This window comes from Stomoxys calcitrans, chromosome 2 (genome assembly GCF_963082655.1).
Source record: "Stomoxys calcitrans chromosome 2, idStoCalc2.1, whole genome shotgun sequence".
In the NCBI taxonomy this organism is placed as follows: Eukaryota; Metazoa; Arthropoda; class Insecta; order Diptera; family Muscidae; genus Stomoxys; species Stomoxys calcitrans.
In genome coordinates, this window is record NC_081553.1 from 216963128 (window position 1) to 216983334 (window position 20207).

The 20207-nt window shown below is 36.0% G+C and overlaps 1 protein-coding gene and 1 long non-coding RNA gene across 2 annotated transcripts; one reads left to right on the top strand and one right to left on the bottom strand.

Moving 5' to 3' along the window:
• Nucleotides 1-161: 161 nt before the first annotated feature.
• LOC106089236 (14-3-3 protein epsilon) lies at nt 162-16649 on the top strand. The gene is made up of 5 exons (XM_013255048.2): nt 162-267; nt 426-786; nt 13159-13628; nt 13696-13876; nt 13950-16649. The coding sequence occupies exons 2-5, from the start codon at nt 723-725 to the stop codon at nt 14003-14005; spliced, it is 771 nt and encodes a 256-aa protein (XP_013110502.1). The 5' UTR covers nt 162-267; nt 426-722; the 3' UTR covers nt 14006-16649.
• LOC106089237 (uncharacterized) lies at nt 426-1334 on the bottom strand. The gene is made up of 2 exons (XR_001221580.2): nt 1088-1334; nt 426-809 (listed from the first exon to the last, which is right to left on the bottom strand). It is a non-coding gene; the product is annotated as an uncharacterized LOC106089237 (long non-coding RNA).
• Nucleotides 16650-20207: the final 3558 nt, after the last annotated feature.

A 20207-nucleotide genomic window follows, 5' to 3' on the forward strand; every position in this document is an offset into this window, starting at 1 on the left:
TGTGTGAATGAGAGAAAACATCTTTATTCTCATCAGTTTTCTTCCACTGGGGATTGCCAAATTTCACTGTTATTGCTATTTCACTTTCGTCACCGAGAATGAGATGAGTATAAGTAAATCGCTAGCTTCATCTCCTTTATCCTACAGGGAAACGAGGGAGTGGTTGCTTACTTCTGCTATTCTAACCAGTAAAGGTCCAAATTACATGTCAAATCATATCGAGAAGCAGCGGCGTAAAGACGACGGCGATCATCAACCATTTTAAAAGTGTGTATTTTTTCTTGTAGATAAATGGAAATTTGAAAAAATTATTTAAGAAAAAAAAATTATCTAAAAAGTTGCGCAAAAATTGGCTAATTAAAGTGTCAAGTGCCTAACCACGAAAATTCAACTGAAACCTTTCTTTTTCTCTCTTCTCCGACCAGGATTATACAGCGACTTTACCCTGCGTACACCCAACGACGACATTGAAAAAACAGTATAGAAGAAGCGGCTTGTCAGAGAGAATCAAGAAAAAAAACGTAGTAGAGAAAAAAAGTTAAGCAAAAAAAGCCAAGAAAGAAAAACGGAACGAAGGCGACGAAGTCATAACTGAAATTCAGAAGCACAACGACGCCGGGATTCAAAAAGTTTTAATTTTTTATTAAAAAGAAAAACGAAAAGGGGATTTCCAGCCTTGTTCCATACACACACACACACAACTCAAATAATTTTTTTGCACAATGTCTGAACGGGAAAATAATGTATACAAGGCTAAATTGGCCGAACAAGCAGAACGCTACGATGGTGAGTAATAAAATCCAAAAAATCTGAAAAACAAAAAAAACATTAAGTAGTTCATCCAGCGATCTATAGTTTTATGTATGTTAATATGACCATAGTGGATGGACTGGACGGGATAGGTGAAAATGTTATAAGGAATTTTTCTCTGGAAGAAGCAGCAGAATGAAAAACCAAGAAAACGCTCGCCTCTGTGTGTAATGGTGTGTGTTTGGTGATGGTGTCTATCACAGTCAGCAGTCTGTGTTGCTTCTCCATCGATTCTTCTTTGGTTTGGTGCGTCAGCAGCAGCCATCCGTTTTCTTACCACACATATGAAGAGACGATGATGATTAAATTTTCGTAGAAATTCGCAACGACGACGGTATTAATACAACAAAAAAAACTTGTTTTTTGCCGGCATAATTTTTTGGCGTGTTTTTGCATACCGCGATACATCTATGATGGCGCTCTTGTTCTTCCTGATCTTTGTTGATAAATTCCTGTAAAAATGGGCATCATTTAGGAAAAAATTTTCTTTTGGTTAAAAACAAAAATCAGAGAGTATACAGAAAATTTCCATAAATGTATATAGTATGACGATTACGCCTTCGTCGACGAGGGGCAACGACGATGATAACGGGGGTGGGGGTTATGTTTATTTTAGGGTGGTGTCTTCATATATTTTTGTGGAGTGTAATTCATTTTTCTTGGGATATGTTTGCTAAATATAGAATTTTCTTTGGAATCATGATGTAGGAGGTAATAGAAATTACATATATCGCAAATGGATTTTATCGCTGTGAAAAATTTTTCAAAAATGTGGTTTTGGACATCACGTCGTCCACACCGTCGTATCGTCATTATCTTCTATTGCCGTTTCACTTGTTTAGCAGAGTTGTGCATTAGTATCCTGTTTGCGTGAATAGCACCGCTAGCTGACTTTGAATTTTGCACACTTCTTTTGCCTTTAACTCTTTAGTTTTATTACTGTCTCCTTGCTCCCCTTTTTTCGTCTCATGAGAGAGTTTTTTTTTTCAGACTTGCGTTATATACGTTTGTGTGTGTGCTTTTTGCCTGCCGTCTTTTTGTTCATTACAAGCGCGAAAAATCGATGAATGAATCGATCGTTGTTGCTCTGCGCGTTGACAACTAACCTAAAACACACACATGCACTCATTTTGCCAAACATGCAAGAGATGGTGTTTATGTGTGTGTGTGTGTGTCTATATAGAGTTGCCATGGAGGAATTTGGCCATGACGGAATTTTGGGGAAAAAAACTAATTAGCTAGCAGTACAATGTATTTTTCTACTTCATACGAAATGACTCACGCCCTACATTGTTTATATTTATTTAAATGAATACTATTTCTATAAAAAGATTTGCAATTTGTTTGTAAACAATTCATTTATTGTATGCGAGAGCTGCAAACCAATGAAGAGAATGCACAAATGTTTACGGGGGGAAATAAAATAGGCTTTCAAAAACGGATTATATGGCTACACCCAATAAGGTTAAGAGAGTGATCAGCTGATCGTAATAACACACCAAAATGTACGCGCATAAGTTTAAATATTTTGAAAGTGAAATTAATATGGAAAATTATGAACAAAATTGTCGAAATTTATAAAACCCTAAACTATACCAGACAATATGAATTTTTGAAGATACTTTATAAGTCTGTAGGCCGAATGAAAAATTAACTTGCAAAACATTTTGGTTAAATTGTTTGAAATAACTGGATGTTGCCTCTGATATCAATTAGTTCCAACTTTTACCTTAATGAAGAGATACCTCCTTTTTATATGACGATTCGCTGGGCGACACATCTTTGACATGACCAAAGACCTCACATGCAAATGAAATTGGCCATGACACTTGAAGACAAAAGCGAGACGCTTTTCCAGCGGGACATTCCTAAATTGGATAAATCGTAACTAAGGAATCCGGTCGAAAATATCAGAAAGAAATTTTTTTCAGCGGTGGTTTTTCCTTCCTAATGCTGACAAAATTTGTGAGGTACTATGCCATGTAAAAAATTCTCCCCAAAGAGGTGTTACACCGCGACACCCAGTTCGGACTCGGCTGTAAAAACATGTTCCCTTATGATTGAGCTTAAACTTGAACCAGACAGCAAACCCCTTTTAGGTTACACCTTCTGAGTCTCTAACTCTTCGAAACGTAGTTTCGCACATTGTTGATCGCAATAGGTTAGATACCGATTTTCCGTAACGCGAATTTTTTTTACCAGATTTCGCTGAAATTGTATTTGACCTATTGTTCATACGGACGGACTACAATTCGGATAAATCTCGCGACTAAACGTTTAGGACCCATAAAAGGCATATCTTACAACATTTCGGACAGTGAGAACCACATGTCCTCTTCGCATGATGTTGTTGTAGCCACATTTTCATGTGAATATCACCAACTCCACGCCACCTCATCAAGCTCCTGTCGGAGAGCTAACTCCGTTCCCAAGAGGACCTGTCGCCGCAGGGCCAGGATGGCCCCTGGTTACTTAAAAGTGTCAATAACTCGCCTTGTCATATCGAATCATCATAGGCACTCACTGTGTATGCAAGAGTCGGCGCTGCCCGGCCTCCCACTGAGGCTCTGAGCTCGATATAGTTGATTGTCCACAACTGCCGTTGCAGCTACTCCATAAGGAGCATTCCACTATCCGCAACTTGTGGAAGCGCCCGGTAGTTCCCAATAAGCTTGTCGTGACAGCGATGACCACCACACAGATCGTATCTCAAAGTTCCAGCTTGAGTCGTGCTCACAGCTATTTCGTGCCGGCTCTTCGCACGATATTTCGATAAAGCAGCCATATATTCCATTCTTCCAATTGTAGGCTTTTAGATCATAACAAGTCCTGTTGTATTATATGCTCCAACATCTTCATCAATTACTACGATATAGGTTCTTTAATTTATGTATCTCCATAACAATCTCACAAACCGACCTGTTTCTTAGCAAGCAGCCATATATGTTTAAAGAATAGGTAGACCGATCTCCTGACAAAACGTTTTGGGTCCATAAAAGGCATGCAAATGCAAATTTGCCCATGGACATTCCATTAAGGAGCAATGGCAAACTTCTCATATATCAATGAGTGCTGTCCGAATCAATTTTAAGCTCATTGATAAGGATATTTAGGACCATATAAAAGGCTCATTTACTGTATTATATGTCCTCTATCTCCTTTCGAAATATCTATTTAGGCCCTTTAATATATGTAGGTCATACAAACCTCCAATCTGAGAATCGGTTATTGAGCAAGCAGAAACTCCAATTTAGCCAAATACGTCTAGCGTTAATTACAAAATTTCGATCCAATACTTCTACTAAATGTTTTTTTTTTTTGATGAGTCTATAAATAGATATGGTGTCAATGTATTAAATCTTTTGCTAAGTTCCTTGGCCAGGAATGATCCTCGACATAGGCCCATAGATTTAACCTGCCTGTGCCGCCCGTCCTATCACTGAGACTCCACTCGATATCGCGAATTGCAGCTTTAAATTAAAGTAAGTCTGCCACTTTTGAACAGACGTAGATAGAAAGCTCGTATGTCACTGATAAAAGCAACTCTGATCCACAAATAAAAAAACAGCAGAGTATATCTATGCCGCGCAACAAAACTTGATGTCTCATTTCGCTGCTTGCGTTGGCTTCATATGACACTCACCTGAGTGGTGTTCATTTGTAAACAACACATGATGTCCGTCAACCAAATTGAAAATCACTTCCACAGTACGATTACTTAAACGTTCGCGCATCTCTCATTCTATTGTATATGTGCGTGTGTTTCTAGCTAACTTTGTTTTTATGTGGCATGCGATACGGACAATTGCTTTGGCCAAGTGGCTATTAAGTACCAAACTCACCCCGTGCCGTAGTTAAAAAATGTTGTTAACCCATTAAAGCCCAACCTTCGGTACCCTTGTCAGTTTATGATGTTTTTGACATAAATTTGTAGCTGAAGTTAAAGTAGTTGGACTATCGGCATAAATGTATTGGATTAAAATAAAAATGGAAACAAATGCAACAAGACGTTAATTTTTTGTCTAACAGCCTGCCTGTTCCACTAATTCTGTGTCTCTCAAGTGAGTTACTCGACTCACACAAACATCTGATTTTCCATTATGAAATCAGCTGGTTTTGACACAAAAGCGCACTATCACTCCTTTTTAGTGCCACAAAAAGTGTTTTTGTGTACTCAAAAATTTGTGCAAATTTAAAAAAATTTTTACTGGAAGTCGTACTTTATTTGCCAGCGGGAGAGTACGCGAGAGCGAACAAAGTTTTGAGAGCTTTAAAATTTCTAAAGGAGTTTTTTTTCAACAGAAATTTGCAGCATCGAACAGCTGCTTTATAAAAAACACCAATTTATTTCATATAAAAAGCAAAAGAGAGAGAAGACTGTTTTTACACTTTTGCAAGTTTTTACTGTAAAATTTTTTCTGGAAAAGTCTACGGACAGAGCTAGAATTAGTGGAACGGGCAATTTTAATGTTTTCGACAAGCCAATTTTCCTTTAAAAACATAACCTTATAGGTATGACAGGAATTATTAACAAGTTTTATTCGTCTAATTTTCGGAGCTTTAAGCTTTATATTGATATTTCATTCCTGATACAAACTAGAATTATTCTAAAATAGTTCTACTTTTAGGCATTTGCAAATTTACCCATGAACATTCCATTAAGGACATTTGTCGTTGATGGGTTAAGTTGTTGGAAATATTGTTTTTTGATTGCCTAACGAAAATCGAAAACACCATATTTTAATATTGTATTGTACTATCAAAAAGTTAAAAATGCAGTTCAAGCAAGACGAAAATTATATGATTTGTTCGGAAAAGATATATTGGCCGAACGCCAATGCCAAAACTGTTTTAAACAATTTTGTTCCGATTTTGATTTTGATTATGCACGTCCTGGAAGGCCTCTCTTGAAGCCGATGTGGTTAAAATGGTTTTTGTTGTAGCCACATGTCTATCTGTAGAGGTGGCAATTCTTGTCTAGCTCCCATAGGTGAGCAAACTCGTTCCGGTCCAAAGTACCGATCGCCGCGGGAACATGATGGCCATTGGTTATTTATAGGCGACAATAACGCACTTTGTCCTATCGAACATCATAGGCACTCAGTATTTATGCAAGAGCCGGTGCTAGCCGCCCTCTCACTGAGACTCTCCACTCGATACCGCTGATTGTCAACAACTGCAATTGCAGCTACTGTGGACTCGTCCGGTAGCTTGCAGCTAAGCTTCTCGTGATAACAATGAACACCACACAGATTTGAGCTCAAAGGTCCAGCCTGTGTGATACTCATAGCTATCCCGTGCCGGATCGATGGAAATTTTTGAAAAATACGCGATAGATTTTAATTTACATAGCAAAATACAAAGAAATTTTAAGACGCATTGTTACTGGTCACGAAAAGAGGGTTGTATTATATAATGATAGGTCGGATTGTGTATTTTTCAACCAAAAGCTTTGCAGGAGAGTAAGAAAAGCCTTAATTTTCCTAATAAAATAGGTCTGTTTGCGAACTTTTCCCGTAAAAATTTGAAGGAGAGTAAGAACAGCCTTCATTTCGTTTCCTATTTATTTGAATACAACAGCTGGGGCCTAATTCTTGCATCCGTTATCGAGCGAGTTTTTGTTCGAAGATTAAAAAAAATTGGATCATGGCTTACGATCCTGATTTGTCAAATAGTTATCGATATCGGGGAAGATAAAATCGAACATCGAACGAAAATAAACGAACATTTGTTATTTACGATCGGCTAATTGCTGCGGGCAAAAACTCGCACATTTCTCATCGCAAATTTCGCAAATTTCCAAAAGAATTAATCGATAACGGATTAATCGAATACCCAAAAAATGCGAAGCTCGATCGTAATAAGTCGATTGCGGATTCGAGAATTAGGTCCATTGTTTTTAAAAAACATCTATTCGATGCTGCAAATTGCTGCTGAGAAAAAACCTCCAGCAAAAATTGAGAGCTTCTCAATTATCAGAGTATCAAAATTTTGCTTGCTCTCACGCACTCTCCCGCTTTCTTGTGCTGGCAAATAAATACGCATACATTTTCAGTAAAAATTTGCACTCATTTTTGAGTACACGAACACATTGTTAGGCGCCAAATGGACGAACCAGCTCAAACCACTTGGAAGGTTTAGTGGGATTTCATAAAATCTTTTTTATTTGAGGGTTTACCTCACAATAACACGATTGATTTTGAATTATATTTTGATTAACTAAACAAATTAATTAATGAACTCAAACAGAAGAGCCCAGTATTGATCCATAGAAAAGCTGTAGTGTTCCGCCAATATAATGCAAGAACCCATAAAAGTTTGATAATTCCCCAAAAGCTTCAATAGCCTGAATGGGATATTTTAATTACACACATGTCTTTGTGCCGCATCGTTTAGAATAGAGAAAACATTGCTTAATAAAATAGCTTATACAATAAATTAAATTTGAAATAAAAAATTTTAAACGACACAAAATAGAAATGGAAAATATTAAAATTACCTACTAGCTTCTTTTTTATACTTGATGTTTGCCATTTTCTCTAACATTTGGTTTGATGTATTCGAAATATGTCCATTAAATATCTTAATAAATATTCCCCAAAAAGAAAGCCATAAAGCTGTTTTTGTTGGCCTAGTGACAATGCCATATTTAGCTTTTCCTGTGTGTGTGGGGGGTATAATTTTTGTTGGTGTTGTTTCGATTTTTTTTTGTTTACATTCCCTTCACCACCATAAAGTTTTCTGGCAACTCTGGTTAAATTTAGTTGCCGTATTACTCATACTTCAAGCGGTTGGCCAAGAAAATTTCCAATGAAGAGAAGAAAAAAGTTGTTCACAATAGTGAGTGCAGCAGAGTATGTTTTCGATTTCGGTGTAGCAAATAATTTGAATATGCCATTCTGAATGTTAGCGTGACTGTTCTTTGCTTGTGCCGCCACCGCCCTGCCCTCTCTCAAAGCAGCAGCATACCCTTATTGATATAAACGAAAAAATTGAAGAAAAAAGAATCTTCTATTTCATCCCCTTTGCGCGCAAGCACAAAAGATACACTAACTCCCCAATACTGCGACAACTCCTCCCCCATCAATTTCGCCCATTAATGTTGACAACTACCCCAAAATCTTTGGGAAAATTGGAGCATACTAAAATGAAATTTTTCTATATGTACGTATTGGTGTAGAAAACAGATGAGAACTTTTTTCACCAAGTAGACTCGCAGTCGTCATCAATGTTGTGTGGAGTATGGTGTATGGTGCGTTGTATCGCCATGAGATACGGACGGCATGGTGTAGTGCATTCATTGGGTGGCCAAAAGTGAAGTGGTGGATGTAACGATGAAATTGACCATATTGGTTGGTGGATGTTGAGTCAAGCAGGTAATAAGTAAAGCATGGCTGCGAAAAAACAACTATTTCTTTTATTATTGTCTTTTTGTGCGCTACCCCTCTTTATTAACCAGCAGACAACACCAGTTTCTTAAACCTCTCTCTCTCCCCCTATTTCAAATCATGTGCCCCACCACACACGTGCATCGTCTCTTGCTCTTGGTATCTTTCCGTTACCTATGGTGGTGCTCATAATGTTTTTGGTTTTGCCAAATATTTAGTTGAAGCAGTCGTCATCGCTGCCGGCTGGCTACCGTTTATTTTGTGGATGGATTTGTCTTGCTCACACGCATGGCTAATATCTCCAATTCCAGTTCAGAATCGCTGTTCGTTAAATAATGTTAATGTGGCCGCTGCCGTTGCTTGGTGTTGTTTTAAAGTTTGCTTTTGATCATAAGAATAGTCGCGTTGTGAGATGTTGCCTTTAGAAATGGTGTGTGCTTCACTTACGCTTGCTTGCCAGGTATGCTTGGTCGGTCGTTGGCAAAAACTACAGTCTTGATAAATTGACTTTCGCAGGAGGCTTATAACATTCGTATTTTATGCTTACTTGACGGCGGCTTTACCAATGCGGTGGTCTGATGACTTTGCCTCTGCCGTTTTGTCTGACAATTAGAAGAATGTGTGCTCGTTCTTTTTGTTTGTGTTGTCTTTCTTTTATAGTAGCACAAGTTCATCAATCCTCCACATTGCTGGCGGCTTGTGTCTCCTCGATTGTTGTGTGCAAAACAACGTGGTCGGCTGGCGGCTGCTCTATGGCTATTTCAACTGTTTGGTTAAAAAAAACCTTGGCTGAATATGATGTTAATACTTTCTTTTTTATTTAATACTTATTTAATCCTCTCCAATATTATCTACAACCATGTTGTGTGCGACACGACTCTCTTGAAAGGGAGTCGTGACAGCAACAGCAACAGGGAGGGGAACGATTATTGTTGCTGTTACTGACCGACACCATTGAAGGTCAGCGTATGTTGGGCTCGCTCTGCAACCCCCCGCCCTACTATTTTCTTTTCGTTTCATTTCTTCTTTAATTTGTTTTTCTAGAATAGTGTATATTTTTTATGGTTTTCAAGTTTATCAACATGTCTTTGTGGATGATAAGTGAGTCATAATTACGTTCACCTTACTTGGTCGCTGCTGATTTGTAATGTGACTAAATTGAGTGTGAATACACTATGCCACACTCAAATAGTGGTCATGAGACGATGTAATCTATATATAAATAATATATCTTTACCATATATTAGACCACTACCAATATTAGTTACAAAAAAATTAATAAATAAACAATTCTGAAGGGATTTGAGGGATTAATAGAGACATATAGTAGCACACTAGGTCACTAAAGTATTACAGAGGACTCGTCTCATTAGATCACCATTCATTCTGTTTCCGAGCTTTTAAACTTACATTAGCCATGTAAGGTTATTTTTATAGCAAACATTTGCAGGAGAGTAGGAAAAATGTACTCTCTTCGTTATTTACTAGAATAAAACAGCACATATTGAGTAGCTAATGCAGGAGGAAATAAATTGAAAAACTTTTTGGTGAAGAAATTGACAGTTAAATTGGGGAGACAAATTTCGATGAATTAGCAAGAAGAAATAGCAAATTGTTGTTGCTTTTGACTGTGTAGTGGTATGTGTCACCCTAATGCTATATTTAAAAATGCCGTAGATAAGTGTGACTATGGGAGAGAGAGAGAGAGGGAGACAACACAAATGTCTTAGAGATTACAGTTTAAAAGGGTGGGGAGTTATGCAGGAAAGTGATATGCTTGGTCATACATACATACATACATACATGGCCTAGGTGATTTTTGTTGTTGTCTGCATTTATCACTTCGATATGGTGTTATGCATAATGTAGCGGGAGTCTATGATTTTACAATATTAGCAAGGGCTAAGAATGACTTTGGTAACACACATTTTATGTGGGTAATACTTTATCATCCGACATCAACAATGCCCAGTCCTGTACGACAGCGTTGATGACAAGTCGCATGAGTTCTTACTCTCTTTCTTTCAGTCGTTGTTGAGACAGCAATGAATGAACATGCGCGGGGGTATATACATAGTTTTTCTGTTTTTTATTTTGAAAGCAATGATTTTTATACCCTCCACCATAGGATGGGGGGCATACTAATTTCGTCATTCCGTTTGTAACACCTTGAAATATGCCTTTAAAGCCCCATAAAGTATATATATTCTTGATCGTCATGACATTTAAAGTCGATCTAGCCATGTCCGTCCGTCCGTCTGTGAAAGTACGCTAACTTTCGTAGGAGTAAAGCTAGGCGCATGAAATTTTGCACAAATACTTCTTTAGGTCGGTTGGAATTGTTGTCCATGTTTTGATATAGCTGCCATATAAATCGATCTTCGGTCTTCACTTCTTGAGCTTTAGAGGGCGCATTACTTACTCAATTTGGCTGAAATTTTGCACGAGGTGTTTTGGTATCACTTCCGACAACTGTGCCAAAAATGATTTAAGTCGGTTGATAACCTGACATAGCTGTCATATAAACCGACCTTGGGTCATGACTTGTCCCAATTATTATTTGATTTGCCTGAAATTTTAAAGGTGGAGTTTTTTTTTGAAAAAATCCTTCAAAGAACTTGACATATGCGATCCATGGTGGAGGGTATATAAGAATCGGCCCGGCCGAACTTAGCACGCTTTTACTTGTTATTGACTAAACGTTTGGAAGGTAAACATAATTACTTGGACGAAGTGTTCTGGTATGACTGCCAACTCTGTGCCAAGTATAGCCCAAATCAGTACATAACCTGATATAGCCGCCATATAAACTGATTTCCTGATTAGACTTCTTGAGCCTCTAGAGGGCTCAGATTAAGCTGAAATTTTGCATGACGTCTTCCGTAATGACTTCCAATATCTGTGTCAAGAATGGTTCAAATCAGTCCATAACCTGATATAGCTGCCATATAAACCGACCTTGGGTCTTGACTTCTTGAGCTTCTAGAGAGCGCATTTCTCATCCAATTTGACTGAAATTTTGCACGAGGTGTTTTGATGGTGTTTGATAACCTGACATAGCTGCCATATAAACCGACCTTGGGTCATGAATTCTAGAGCTTCTAGAGGGCCCAATTATTATTCGATTTGCCTGAAATTTTGGAGGTGGAGTTTTTCTTTTTGAAAAAATCCTTCAAAGAACTTGACATATTCGGTGGAGGGTATAAAAGAATCGGCCTGACCGAACTTAGCACACTTTTACTTGTTATTGATTAAACGTTTGTAAGGTAAACATATTTATTTAAGTTTTCTTAATTAATATTTATTATTGCCAAACACAAATCATTCAGTCCAAAAAAAATTTTTTTACATATTGAGAGAATTAAAAATGCTTAAAGGGAGTATTTCACACATATTTCACACTAATACTTAAATAGAGTATTTCACACATATATCACACTAATACTTAATTAAAAATAAAATCTAACAAAAATAGAATTAAAAAAAATAAAATTAAAAAAAAAAATTAAAAAAAAATTAAAAAAAAAAATTTAAAAAAAATTTAAAAAAAAATTAAAAAAAAATTAAAACAAAAAATTAAAAAAAAAACAAAATTAAAAAAAAATAAAAAAAATAAAAAAAAAGTAAAATTAAAAAAAAATAAAATTAAAAAAAATGAAAGCAAATAAAAATAATAATTTAAAAAAATATGTAATAAAAATAATAATATTAGCAATCAAATTAATAATAAAATTTGGAAAAAAATGGAAATTTAGAAAAAATAAAAATTAAATTAAATTTAAATAAAAAATAAATAAATAAAAATAATAATAAAAAATTAAAAAGAAATTAAAAATAAATTTAAGAATAGATACAAATTAAATAAATAAATATTTAAAAAAAATAAAATTAAAAAAATAATTTGTTATAATTTTTTATATGGAATTGCAAAAAAAATAGAAAAAAATAAATAAAAAGATAAAACAATTAAAATAAAAAGTTAAAACAAAATATCTTGAGCAATTAAACTAAAATTAAAAAAAAAAATAAAAAAAATTAACAAGAAATTAAAAATAAAAGAAAATAAAATAAATTAAAAAAAAATAAAATAAATGTAAAAAATAAAATTAATTTAAGAAATAAAATAAATTAAAAATAAAATAAATTTAAAAAAACAAAATAAATTTGATAAATTAAAAAAAAATAATAAAAATAAATTGAATCAAAAAAGAAAGATAAATTTAAAATATAAAATAAAAAATAAAATAAATTAAAAAAAATAAAATAAATAAAATAAATTAAAAAAAAAATAAAATAAATAAAATAAATTTAAAAAAATATTTAAATACATTTTAACCTAACCTAACCGAAATAAATGCTAAAAATTTGAAAAAATATTAAATTTAAATTAAAAATTAAAAAAAAATTTTGCGTTTACTTTTTAAATTTTTTGAAAAAAAATTTTCTTGTGATTTTTTTTTTGATATTTTATGATAAAACTGAAAAGTTTATACTTTTAAATAAATTGGTAACTATATTCCACAGTTGTACGCCGATCGCCCTAGATATATTTTAATTAAAGAAACTATCGAAAGCAACAACCCTTTTTTCCCTGATTTTCCCTAATAACATGACCGTATAGGACAATGACTAGTTTCATTCTCCCACTTTACGCTCATCCAAATTGTATTGGGATACCTCTTTCCTAACCCAAGCCAAATTAATTCTATAATTGCTCTTTTCTTGGGTATTTTTCTACCCATTAGGTAGTGATGGGTTAAATCCCAAATTTCGCGGTGTTACGAAAGAAATAGCCATCCAATGATGGTAGTTAAAAAAAAGTCTATATTACCTTTTTGCTGGATGGAAGTCTTACTTTCTTAGTTGTATTTTATTATTTGCTCTTTCCCTACTTAAGTTTGATGTTTTTTGCTGAATATTAATACTTTGAATTTTTTTACTATTCTGTTTCTTTGTATAGAAATGGTTGAAGCCATGAAGAAAGTTGCCTCCATGGATGTTGAATTAACTGTGGAAGAACGCAATCTTTTATCAGTTGCATACAAAAATGTGATTGGCGCTCGTCGTGCCTCATGGCGTATTATTACCTCAATCGAACAAAAAGAGGAAAACAAGGGTGCCGAGGAGAAATTAGAAATGATCAAAACTTATCGCGGCCAGGTTGAGAAGGAGTTGCGCGATATATGCTCTGACATTTTAAATGTTCTCGAGAAACATCTCATTCCATGTGCCACCACAGGCGAAAGTAAAGTATTCTACTATAAAATGAAAGGTGATTACCATCGTTATTTGGCTGAATTCGCCACCGGCTCGGATCGTAAGGATGCGGCTGAAAATTCATTGATTGCCTATAAGGCAGCTAGTGATATTGCTATGAATGATTTGCCCCCAACACATCCCATACGTTTGGGTTTGGCGCTTAATTTCTCGGTAAGTTGGTGGTTATATAATGTTATGCTTGTGGAATTTATCTATTTCTCCTTTTTGCCTCCTCTAGGTATTCTATTATGAAATTTTGAACTCACCCGATCGTGCATGCCGTTTGGCGAAAGCAGCATTCGATGATGCCATTGCAGAACTGGATACATTAAGTGAAGAAAGTTACAAAGATTCCACACTTATTATGCAACTGCTTAGGGATAATCTCACATTATGGACATCGGATATGCAAGCCGATGGTATGTTTTCTTGTTTGATATGCACTTTATTTTGTTTTTAACATTGTTTTTTTTTTTTTGCCTTTTCTCACAGGTGACGGTGAACAAAAAGAACAAATCCAAGATGTTGAAGATCAGGATGTGTCGTAATTTAAGTAACCCCCGCCCCAAATCCTTTAAAACAAAAAACATACCCCCTAAAATACTATTTGCATTTCTTATTTTTAAAAAAACTACAACAAACAAAACAAATGAAACTGTTCTCCAGTTATTACACCAACAACAACACCACCACAAATGCTACAAAAAGATCCTACTCCTCCTCCGCCCTCCCCAGAGAATTCATAATTCACGGCTCCTTCATAAAAGGAAAATATTCTTCGATTCGGAAATACACCACCACCACATTAGTTCTTTTCCCTGCCTGCCGCCGCCTCCTCCTCCTCACTCATCCACACTCCTACTCTCTTCTTTAGATGAAATCAACCCAATCAGCAGAAGAAGAAGAAGCATGTTTTTCTTATACATATATTTTTTTTCAAATGTAGTCATTACAATTAAATGTAATATTCTATATTTTTCCACTTTTTATAGAGGCCACTTTTTATAAAACAGTAAAGAAGAAAAAGAAAGAAAATATTTTTTCCTCTCTCTCTCTCTCTCTCTCACTTTTCCCCCCACACAAACACTCTCCACATATACAATATGTCGTTTTCCTTCCTTATTGTTTCATCATGCCGCCAACATGTGTCCTCGCCAATACTACGTCATTTTCCACCACACCACCATAAGCCCATTGACATGTGTGAAAATGAAGATTTTTTGCATTAATACATTTAAAATATAAAAGAAAGTATATAACAAGAAATCAACCAAGCAACAACAACAAAATACATCAGAAATAAACAACAAAATTTAAAAAAAAAAACAAACCCAATTGATACGAGATCATCTTTTTTTCAAATAAGAGAAGGATTAAAGAGTAATGGAAAATTAAAAGAGAAACATACAAAAAACTCGCGCCAAGAATAGGAAGCATATTTCAAACAAATATCACACATACACACACGCATACACAAACAATATAAACTACATACATGCCTAGATTCTGCCACCGCCATACACACACACACACACATCCTTAAGAAACGTTACAACATGCATACATTCAAACAAAAATTGACAACCGATCGAAAGCCCATCATCTTCATCATCACCCCTCCTACTACCCCACTTTATTCACCTCTCTTTGAGCGAACAGAAGTATCAAGAACATGAAGAAGAAGAACAGTCATAAAATTAAATACAATTTGATAATTAAATAAATGCTACGAAACACACAATAAAAGAAATTACAAAAACAAAATAAGATTTATTATTATTAATTAAATATAAAAACTCTTAATTTTAAGACTACTACAACTAAACCAACCGAGAAACTCTTATTGTTGTGATGAGAAGAGAAGAGCATGCATGAATGGAAGAGCGCGGCAGCGAAAGGCCAGGCTGGGTCGTCACAGGATTTTGTAATCTTTTTTGCTTTTCTTTTGGGTCTTAACTTTTTTGGGGGTCATTCACATTGTCCATACACTCACTATATGTGTGTGTGATTGTGTTGTTTTTTTTTAAGGTGAAGCAAACACAAGTAAATGACCTAAGGACTAACCTTTGCAAACCTATGCTTGAAAGTGTGTTTTCAGCTTACCAAGGAGGGGATACGAGTTTTTTTTCTTAGTCATGTATGTATGTATATGGGCTTTTGGAAAATAGGCTATGGCGGGGAGGAGACTTTTGACATGTTATTAATTCCTTAAGCCCTAACATACATACATACATTGAATTTTGTGTGTAAGACAAATGACATTTTCACCATCGTGCTCCTCCCTACCACCTATGTGTGTTATTTATTGTTTGTTCCATGCCCCTCAAGAAAGTTTGTTGTTATATATGAAACAAAGACCCCAAGTTGATGGCAACCACACTGGTTTATTTTTTTTTTGTCTTCAGAGTGGTTATTTCTTCTTTTTCAAATCAAAGTTTATAGGTAGATTTCTTTTTTTTTTTGAGAATCCTACAAAAGCCAATGGTGATGAATTGTGTGTGTGTGTGTGTGTCATCATCATCGTCATACCACCCATCACCATCGTCATCTTCTTGTATTATTAATCTCTTATGCGACATTGAGAGTGCGGAAAAAGCTCTTTTGTTTTTTCTCATATAGTGATATAAAACAAAAATGGAAAGCTTAACTGTGTTTTATATAATTTCTTCTGGTATCCCATTTGTAAAACAAATAACAACAAAATCAAACTTAAGTATATTTCTTTTTCTTTGCCATAATTTATTAACTTAAGCTTTTGTGTAGTGAGTTTATGAACAAACCAACAAACAAAACAAAACAAAAAAAGAAAAAACAAAATTACCTATAGTTACAAAAAATGGTAGTGTATATTACATATAAAAAAGATGAAAATGAAAATAATTCCAATAACAAAAACGAGCAGTACACAAATTATAAGATACATATGTATTTAATTTTACACTTCATTACACTCGCAACAACAAAGAAACATCAACACACTCACACACACACACGACCCAAATATACACACACCACATATACAGACGGACACAGTACACAACTTCATATTCTCATAAAAAAAGGAAACTTGAAATTACGAGCGAGCATATAATAACAGCAGCAGCGTATCACCACTTTGATCATAAGAATATATATTTAAATACAAACAGAACAATTCTTTTCCAATAAAAAAAAACTTAGAAAAAAACCGAATTTATTCTTGGTGTGTTTTTTGTTTCGTCCATCCTGTTCTGACGGATGGTGATATATTTTACTCTCAAGACTAGAGAAGTTTATAGAAACATACATATCAGAGTACGGTTTGAATGCCATTTTCATTGCCTATGAAATCCATAAGTAAAAATAATGCATATTGTTGTCAAGTTCGGCCTGGCCGAATCTTATATACCCTCCACCATGGATCGCGGTATCTGTTTTTAGGCAAATAAAGAATATTGAATAAGAACTGTTATGCTATTGGAGCTAATCAAGTTTTAGTCCGATTAGGACCATAAATGAATGCTTAACATTGTTGAAGTCATTGTGTAATATTTCAGTTCATTCGGATAAGAATTGCTCCTTGTAGGGGCTCAAGATGCCAAATTGGGAGATCGGTTAAATGGGAGCTGTATCAAGCTATTGATCGATTCAGACCATATAAGACACGTATGTTGAAGGTCATGAGAGAAGCCGTTGTACAAAATTTCTGTCAAATTGGACGAGAATAGCGCCATCTAGAGGCTCAAGAAGTCAAGATCCCAGTTTGGTTTATATGGCAGCTTTATCAGGTTATGTATCGATTTGCGCCATGCTTAGCACAGTTATTGAAAGTCATATCAAAACAACTCATGCTAAATTTCAGCCAAATCGGATGAGAATTGCGCGCTCTATTGGCTTAAGAAGTCAAGATCCAAGATTGGTTCATATGACAGCTATACCATATTGTGTACCGATTTGAATTATACTTACCACAGTAATTGAAAGTCATATCAAAACAACTCATGCAAAATTTCAGCCAAATCGAATGAGAATTGCGCCCTCTAGAGGCTCAAGAAGTCAAGATCCAAGATTGGTTCATATGACAGCTAAACCATATTATGTATCGATTTGAATCATACTGAACACAGTTATTGGAAGTGATACCAAAATACCACGTGCAAAATTTCAGTCAAATCGGGCGAGAATTGCGCCCTCTAGAGGCTCAAGAAGGCAAGTCCCAAAATCGGTTTATATGGCAGCTATATCAAAACATGGACCGATTTGGTCCATTTACAATCCCAACCGACCTACACTAATAAAAATTATTTGTGCAATATTTCAAGCGTCTAGCTTTACTCCTTCGAAAGTTAGCGTGCTCTCGACAGACAGAAGGATGGACGGACGGACATGGCTAGATCAACTTAAAATGACATGACGATCAAGAATATAAATACTTTAATTATGGGTTCTCAGACGCATATTTCGAGGTGTCACAAACAGAATGACGAAATGGGTATACACCCATCCTATGGTGGAGGGTATAACAACAGCATTCAAGACTATTCATAGAAAGAGAATATGACGAATTACACTCTCAAACCCAACGAATATGTAGCGAATGGTTTTAATCAAAGGCAATATTGTAAAATACTTCCTAAATTTCTTTTGCACCCATTGCCATCGAATTGGGAAAGGTATTGGGGTAGAGAATGACAGAAGAATTTTTGGACCCAAGTGTCGGGGGAGCCGCCCTGTATACAAAAGAACTCTAAATGTGAAATTTTATTGACAAGGATTTGGGAGCGGGTTTGTAAATTTGTTGGTTCAGCATAGACTCAAAAACGGCTTAAGCGATTTTCTTGAAATTTTCACAGATGTGAAAATTGAAATTTTCACTGGTTGATGTGAAAGGAGTTGGAGGTTATATATTTATTTGATATCGGAAAGGAATCGGACCCTCCTCCTTACCCCAAAAGCAACACCCAAAATAGATGTGGGCCGATCGTGAACATGGTACTCAAATGAAAGGTATTTGGGAGTAAAGTACGAATTTGATCTTAAAAAATTTGGTCCTAGTACCATAGATAGTCGCCCTGACCACAAAACCCTATCAAATAAGCATATTTGACGATCCAGACAATATGGGACTCAAGTGAAAGGTAGTCAAGAGTAGATTATAAATACGGTATGCACGGAGCAATAGGCTATATAATTTGTTGATATCGGAAGCGGAGCCTTCCCTTAAAAGCACCGCCTAAATTAAAATTGGACCTCTCGTTTGTGAAAAGAGTGAAGGGCAACTCATCGGCTATTCCGACTCTCATTAAAGACGATCAGATATTCACCGACCAAAAAGTTAGGGAGCCCGCCGCATCCCCATATTGCCATGTTGGTTGGTGTTTTGGAGGTGTGATGGACGCTCAAGCATTTTTATCCAGAAGCGAACACAAATTCGTGTTCTACTTCCAAATACCTTTCCTTTGAAACCCATATTATCATGGTCCAAAAATTTCTTATTCGGGGGTGTCTTTTGGGGGTTGGGCCGGCTTTTAGCCGGCAAGCGATATCTGTGAGCACCATACAAGCTGGAACATTGAGTCCCATCTGTGTGGTGTTTACTGGTGTCACGAGAAGCTTAGCTGCGAGCTAACACAGGTGCCGGATAGTGATTCCACTATCCGCATTACACTATCCGCAACCTGTGGTAGCTCGCAGCTAAGCTTCTCGTGACAACAATGAACACCACACAGTTTCGGCTTAATATCTCTATTTTTAAAGACTGTAGCGTGATTTCAACAGACAGACGGACGGATATGGCTGGATCGTCTTAGATTTTTACGCTGATCAAGAATATAAATACTTGATAGGGTCAGAAATGGATATTTCCATGTGTTGCAAACGGAATGACCAAATTAATATACCCCCATCCTTCGGTGGTGGGTATAATTAAGGATGAAGACACAACACACTATTAAAAAAATTACAATCAATCGGACTGCCGCTTCAGTGTATAACACACTGCTACAACAACAACAACTAAAATAACTTCTCTATTTTAAGAAATTCATAAGACTCATGACCCCTTCAATGTTGCTGTTGTAGTAACATTTGCATGTGGAAGTGGTAATCTCCGTCAAGCTCTTATAGGTGAGCAAGTTCGTTCCGGTCTATACGACCGATCGCCGCGGGAACATGGTGGCCATTGGTTACCTAAAAGCCCCAATATCTCGTCTTGTTGTATCGAGCATCATAGTGCCACCCGGCCTCTCACTAAGACTCTCCACTCGATATCGCTGAATGTCCGCGACTGCAGTTGCAGCTACTCCGTATGGAGCATTCCACTATCCGCATCCTGAGGACGCGCCCGTTAGCTCCCAGCTAAGCTTCTCGTGATAACGCAGAACACCACACAGATCGGAGCTTAAAGTTTTAGTCTGTGTGATGGTCTTAGTTTATAGGCCCGGTCCTATAAGTGTATACAAAAGGTTCTGGGAACGACGGGATAAAACCAACTCTGTGCACCTTCTTAGGAAAAGTGACGTCCAGTCAGTGGATGAGAAATTACTTCCCGACATACAGTCTCCGTTCTTCTTTAGTGACATGGATTAAACCACAATCGTGCGACCTGCTCCCCCATTGTCCTTAGACTCTTAGCTTCTTACCTCATACATTATCCTTACGTGACATTTAAAGTCGTCTCCATTGCCCTCGTGCTTTACGTGGTTCTCATAAAATGGGCTCTACTTATAGTGCCGTTTGCACCATCTTGGGATCTATTTTCCGTTTTGAGCC